Source organism: Calidris pugnax, unplaced genomic scaffold (assembly GCF_001431845.1).
Source record: "Calidris pugnax isolate Ruff unplaced genomic scaffold, ASM143184v1 scaffold180, whole genome shotgun sequence".
NCBI classification, from domain to species: Eukaryota; Metazoa; Chordata; class Aves; order Charadriiformes; family Scolopacidae; genus Calidris; species Calidris pugnax.
The window spans coordinates 1107927-1114404 of record NW_015090916.1 but is presented as its reverse complement, the minus strand read 5'-3'; the positions used below and the strand labels follow the sequence as shown (position 1 = coordinate 1114404).

The window sequence follows — 6478 nt, the reverse complement described above, 5'->3', positions numbered from 1 at the left end:
CGAGGAGCCCGGTGCCCCCCCGCTACCCCCCTGCTGCTCTCCCACCTGCGCCCCGGCCGCTGCCCGCTCCTGCTGCTCCGCCAGCTTGGCCGCCACCAGCTGGTTCAGCTCCTCCATGGTGAGACCCGCCATGGTCCTCCGAGCAGTCTTGATCTGCTGCAGGATGTTGGTGAGCTGGGCCCTGCAGGGACAGCGGCCTGCTGAGAGCCCCCCAGCACCGCCGGCCAGCCCAGCGGCCCCCACGGACCCCCAAAGGCCCTGCAACGCCACCCCTGACGAGCCAGCCACCCCAGCCCCGGGGCAAGCCCCAGCACAGCACAGGGGTGTGTGCTCACAGCCATCTATCGACTAAAATGAGGTGAATCGTGTGCAGAAGGAGCTTCTGACCCCAAAAAGCTGGGAAAGAGCGGGGAAACCTGCTGGAGCGAGAGACAGCGGCCACCATGGAGGCTGGAGACTCTCCTGAGGTGGTGCCACCTTCATGGTGCTCCTGGTGATGGAGCTCCAACAGTTTCTCCTCCCCAGTGCCGTGGCAAACCCCCCCAGAGAGCACCCAGACTTTGCTCCTTGCCTTCAGGCTTCCCTCGCTCCCTCCAGACCCCCCCCAGGCAGCAAGAGAACCCCCCTGCCCACGTCCCCCACAAAGGGCTCCCAGGGGAAGGCCAAGGTGAGACACCCACTTGTTGCACTGCGGAAACCGAGCCAACAACTTCTCCAGCAGCTTCTCCAGCTTATCGGCGGGCTGCGGCCTCTGGAACTCGGGAGCGACGCTCACTCCTCCCAGGCCCGGGGGAGGAGGGATGGAGGCAGCAGGACTCAGGTGGGGGCTGTGAGGGCCCATCAGCGACGCCACCACCGGGCTGTTCCTGCCCTGGGACGCGGGCAGCGGCGGGGAAGGCTGGTTGGGCCTGGAGATGGCGGGGTTGAGGAGGGGGAAGGAGAGGGCCCGAGGGTCGGCGCTTGGCATGACCATGGGGACGGGCACGGGTCCGATGGGAAAGGGCAGCCTGGGCGTGAGGGAGGGGTTGGGCTGGAATGCCGTCAGCATGAAATCTGTCTGAGAAAGAGAAACAGGGGGAGAAGAAAAGGCTGGTTAGAATAAGCCCATCCGAGAGCAGAACCAAGTGCCTTCCTCCCCAGCCAGCCTCAGGCGAGGGACAGAGACCCTTCTCCCTCCTCTCCAGGGACAGCAGGGGAGCCCAGAGATGGGACAGGGCTCCAGAAAACCTGGAGTATTGTGTGCAGGTCTGGAGCCCTCAGTATAAGAAGGACATGGACCTGATGGAGAGGGTCCAGAGGAGGGCCACAAGGATGATCAGGGGGATGGAGCACCTCTGCTACGAGGACAGGCTGAGGGAGCTGGGGTTGTTCAGCCTGGAGAAGAGGAGGCTCCGGGGAGACCTAATAGCAGCCTTCCAGTACCTGAAGGGGCCTACAGGAAGGCTGGGGAGAGCCTGTTTAGAAAGGCCTGCAGTGACAGGACGAGGGGCAATGGCTTCAAGCTGGAGGGGAACAGATTTAGACTGGAGATGAGGAGAGGGTTCTTCACTGTGAGGGTGGTGGAGCACTGGAACAGGTTGCCCAGGGAGGTGGTTGAGGCCCCATCCCTGGAGATATTCAAGGAGAGGCTCGACGAGGCCCTGGGCAACCTGGTCTGGTTGGGGGTGTCCCTGCTGACTGCGGGGGGGTGGGACTAGATGACCTTTGGAGGTCCCTTCCAGCCTGGGCAATTCTATGATTCAATGAAAACACAACCCCACACAGCCCCCTCCAACGCAGACGGCACGGGCTGTGCCCAGGGCCTCCCAGCAGCCCCCAGCAGCCCCAGCTGGTCCCTGCCAGGCTGGAGAGGCACTCACTTCCGAGGGCGGCGGCGGCAGCGTCGGGGTCGGGATCTGGGGGAGGCTGCTCAGCTTCGTTCCGTTTCTCACCATCTGAATGTGGTCGTTGAACTGATCCTACCAGAGAGGAGCGAAAACGAGCATTTAGCCAAGCCTCTGCCTGAGGAAAGTTTGGCCCAGAAGAGGCGGATTTCCCTGCCTGGGCAGGGCGTTCTCAGCCCTGCAATGGTTGCAAGCCCTAAAGAGGACACAATCTAGTTCCACAGGAGTCAAGAGAATGAAAAAGGACCCAGAGTGAGAAGCAGAGTAACTGCCCCTGAGATTAACCCAAGAGGCTGCTTTCACACCCCCACACATGAGCCCCACGGGACAGGCAGAAGATCTCTGCTCGTAAAGGCAGACCCACTGTGCCATGCTCTGGGGCACAGGGATTTTGTGGGTCTTGGTCCTCTCCCAAAATGGGCTGACACAGAGCACACCAAGTATGGTCAATGTGAAGAAGCGCTCGTTGTGAGGCTGTCTCACCCAGCAAGAACTTACTCGGACGCTCTCCTTGGTCATCCGTATCCTGTTGAGCCTCATCTCCCACTCCTGCTTTGGCCTCATGGTCTCCAGCGTGGGCGGTGCAGACCTGCAAGCACAACTGAACTTTCCCACTTGCAACCGTGCCCTCGCTCCAAAGTGGGAGCAACCAACACCCCACACCCTCCCCCCTTCCCCCCTCGGGCTCCCCTCCTCCGGCCGGGCAGGAAAGGGCCTTGCACCCAGGAGGAACAAGAGGAGAGCCACCAGAGCGTGGTGCCACCAGAGTGAGGACTGATCTGGTGGAGACAGACACGGCCACCGGTCAATGCTGTGCCTAAAACACTCAGTCTGGAGCACGGCAGGCATTTGGCAGATGGGCAGTAACAGGAAACAAGCACAGCCCACAAACCTGTGCTTTGTGACTTTACCAAGTCACGTTGTTTTAATAAGAAAGCCACAGGAAACCTTCAACTATTTCAGTCAAAGCTCCAGAGAGGAGAAACGGGCATGAAGGGACACTGGAGTTCCCCCAGTTACCCCCATCGCCGAGGCGCCGCGGACTTACTTGAGGTAGGTGAGGTGTAGCTCTGCTTCCTTCTCTGCTTCTTCCAGCTTCAACACCAGCAGCTCCTTGCGGCTCTCCAGGGACAGGATCTGGCAGAGAGAGGCCCCGCATGAAAAGCAGGCTTTGGACTCCCTCGGTGTCGTGCTGCCAGACTGTCATCTCCTCATGGAGCGCCAAGGGCACCAGGGCACCACTCCCAACTAACCACTACTGCCCTGACACTTCATCCCTTCTCTTGTCCCACAGGGAGGGGGACTCAGCCTCATCCTCAACTGCTAATTTCACCTATTCACTCATTAACAACCTGTAATCTCAGGTAAGGTTGCAGGTTGCAGGTAAGGAGTCACCCACTGACCTCTGCCTTCCAGGCCCGCTCCGTCTCCTCCAGGATGTTCCTGTTGATTTCATTGTGCTGGTTCTTCAGCTTATCCAGCTCCATCTCCCACAGCTGCCTGCACACACAAACACAACCAGCCTGCTCAGGCTCAGGCAGGGCACAGGAGAGAGGGCAAACTCCCACAGAACCCATGGATCCCGGTGGCTCTGGATGAGGTGGGAGCGTGGAAGATGCTTCCATGCCCCTGGCACCAGCTGCAGCTCCCGAGTCACCGAGAGCGAGCTGTGCCCGAGCACACAACCACCAGTGTGCAAACACCCCGGGCAAAAGGAGGAGAGGGGAATTCCCCCGGGGAAAATCCCCTCCAGCTCCAGGGAAGGGTGCTCAGGGCTGAAGCGGGAACGTCCCGAGGCTACACACAGAACCCAGCCCTTCTCAGCCTGGAGAAGCTCAAATCCAGCCCTTTCCACCCGTGTTCCTTGAGATCTGTGCCTGGAATAGAGCTGGGGCTGCTCTGCCCGGCTGAGTTTCGAGCAGCCGGGCAGCTGAGGGGAAGGGGCAGAGCAACAGCCCGGAATTTGCCCTAATTCTGGGAAGTGGCAATGGACTCAGAGGTAGCAGTTACAAGCCGAGTCAATCCCTGAGCATAAACTCTAAGCTTATGGGATCTTTATGTCCCAAGGATCTCGGAGCCTGGTTCTAACCGGGATCAAAGGGGATTTAATGGGGAGATGGGGCAGCATGAAGCCTTCGGAGCATGTAACCAGACAGCAACCTCAGAGCACCCCCTCCAGCCCACCCCACCGGAGCAGCCCACTAGCTCCAGGGCCGAATTGCTGGAGGGAAACGAGCCCTGGGTGCCATTAATCCCATCATATCCAGGTAAGAGCCTTACTTTTCATCAGACTGCTCGGCGATCAGAGAAGCAATCTTGTTCTCCTTCTCCTCCTGCTCCTTCAGCAACCTGCATGAGGGAGGAGGGACAGATGGAGCCAGCTGCTGCCCACGGAGCAGCTGCCCAGGCACCGACGCCACCAGTCCCAGGTTTAAACAACCCAACAGAACACCACACCGAGGACTGCACCGTTCCCTAAACGTCTGAAAGCAGCCACTAATGTCCTCCAGAGCAAAGATTCTGCTGTATCATGACACTGCACAAAGACTGTGGTGCAGAACCAGCACCCAGCGCGGGCAGCGGTGCCACCCCGACAGCACGGGCTCCGTACCCTTCACTCGGGGGGAAACAGGCTGCTTGGAGCCACTGCTGAAGGAGCTTCAGCCAAAAACACCACCAAGCCCACAGAATAAAAAAAAAACCACTAAAAAAAAATATCCAACACCCAAACCTCAGACCTCTGCGACAGGAGAGAATGGCTCCATGCAAGTGCAAATTCACCACCCAAAGGACCCGACAGATCTTCACAAACAACTTGTGTTTTGCTGGTGTTAGACCCCCCCAGACTGGAACCCAGTGGGATTCTCTGGGCAGAGCCAAGCCAACAGCCAAGCCCCACAGCAGCAGGCAGCCTCTCACACCACGCCGTGCGGGGCAGAGTCAAGCAACATCCCCAAAAAGGGGATTTGGAGGAGAACAACTCAGAAAGGCCAACGAGCCCCCACCCTTAGTGCTGTAACACAGCAGTGCTGCCTCCTGCTAAAGGCTGCGGACGGACAGACGGCAGGACGCAGCGCTGAGCACCACCTGCTCTTTGGCCACACGCCCCCCTCACGGGCACAGCAACAACCCACCGCCCCAAAATTCAAATACTTCACTTTCCACCCTGGTACCTTCTGCCTTTCTCACAGAGCTTCTCGATTTCCGCTTTCAGGTCCTGCTCTTTCTGCAAGAATTCCTTCTTTTCCTTCTCCATCTTCTTCTTCGTCTCTTCCCGCTTGATGGTCACGTCCTGGATTGCTTTCAGGATCTCCTGGAGCCAAACAGGCAGCGTGGGATTAAAGAGCGAAATTCCCAACTAAGGGGTTTGGTTTTGACTCTGTTATTATTTCAGATTAATTGAAGAGAGATCACACACATCACCAAGATCTTTCTTCCCAGTAGATCCAGATGAGATATAGTCATTATTAGGAGGAAACCCAGGAGACAGAGAGATGGTCTAAACCACGGGTTCTCCTGCCTCTTTAGAGGGGCAGGGAGTTCTGCTCTGGCTTAGATCTCTTGATGGGACACTGACAGTTCCTTTTGTCTTAGAGTGAGCTGGCACAGAGCCAGCTGGGAACCCCTCCTTTAACCCAGTGACCCTTGAGAAAAGGCCATGGCGACCTCAATAATCGCATGGAGCTAATTCTCCTCTTTTCACACCAGTTTTCATTTGCACAAAGCGCTGTGCTGGCTGAAGAGACACTGCAAGACCACAGGCAGGAGGCGGGTGGGTGAAGCTACAAGAGGACCCTGGCAGATACCTGGTGGTTCTTCATCTCTTCCTCCCTCCGCTGCTGGAGCTGCTTGAGCTGTACCTGCAGCTGGTTCTCCACCTGCCTCTGTTTGTCCAGCACCTCCTGGTACCGCTCCTTCAGCAGAGCCCTCTCGGACATCATTTTGTCCTGGAGACAGCGGAGAGTGGACATTTAGGGAGAACCTTCCCCTTCCCTCACGCTGCAGACAGCAGGGACAGGAAAAGCTCGGCAGTACAGAAGAGCCCCTTAGTCAAGAGCCACAGTTAAAGAGCTTCCACTTTTGGAGACGAAGCTCTCCAGATCAGAAAGGCTGAAGGGTGGCAGTGCCTGCAGCAAGCACCACGGCTCCTTCAGCTTAACAAACCCGGAGGCTCCCATTTAAATAAGAACCCCCCCCCCCGGGAGGCGCAGAGCCCCAGCTCCTGTGCCCAGCAGCAGCCTGGGAGGGCGAGCAGCAGAGCCCGGGCCCCATCGTGGGGCTTCCACACCCACCAGGTTCTTCTCGATGTCCGGATCCGTGCTGGCCTCCGTGTCGGCCGTCTTGAAGTCGGTCTGCCAAGGGAGAGCACCGACTGTCAGAGCCCTCCCCCGCAGCTTCACCGGGCCGGGCCGGACCCGCACCGGCCACCAGCCCCGGAGAAACACCAGCAGCGGCATCGACCCCCGCCCCACAACCGGCCGGGTGCCCAGAGCTCCCGTTTTAGGGCCCCTCGTCCCGCAGCCCCCCCCTCCCGACCCCGGGGGGGGGACACCCACCTGCACCGCGATGTTCTGCGAGGGCCTGGCGGGGGCCGC

The 6478-nt window shown here is 59.0% G+C and overlaps 1 protein-coding gene across 1 annotated transcript in view; it reads right to left on the bottom strand.

Moving 5' to 3' along the window:
- Nucleotides 1-6472, bottom strand: part of RNF214 (ring finger protein 214) — an 8410-nt gene extending 1938 nt beyond the window's left edge. Inside the window, exons 1-11 of the mRNA XM_014949630.1 lie at nucleotides 6440-6472; nucleotides 6176-6235; nucleotides 5690-5830; nucleotides 5057-5196; nucleotides 4164-4232; nucleotides 3287-3383; nucleotides 2932-3020; nucleotides 2382-2484; nucleotides 1860-1958; nucleotides 681-1057; nucleotides 46-181 (exon numbers count right to left, since the gene is read on the bottom strand). Coding sequence (XP_014805116.1) covers nucleotides 46-181; nucleotides 681-1057; nucleotides 1860-1958; nucleotides 2382-2484; nucleotides 2932-3020; nucleotides 3287-3383; nucleotides 4164-4232; nucleotides 5057-5196; nucleotides 5690-5824 — 1245 coding nt within the window. The 5' untranslated portion in view covers nucleotides 5825-5830; nucleotides 6176-6235; nucleotides 6440-6472. The remainder of the gene's footprint in view (nucleotides 1-45; nucleotides 182-680; nucleotides 1058-1859; nucleotides 1959-2381; nucleotides 2485-2931; nucleotides 3021-3286; nucleotides 3384-4163; nucleotides 4233-5056; nucleotides 5197-5689; nucleotides 5831-6175; nucleotides 6236-6439) is intronic.
- Nucleotides 6473-6478: the final 6 nt, after the last annotated feature.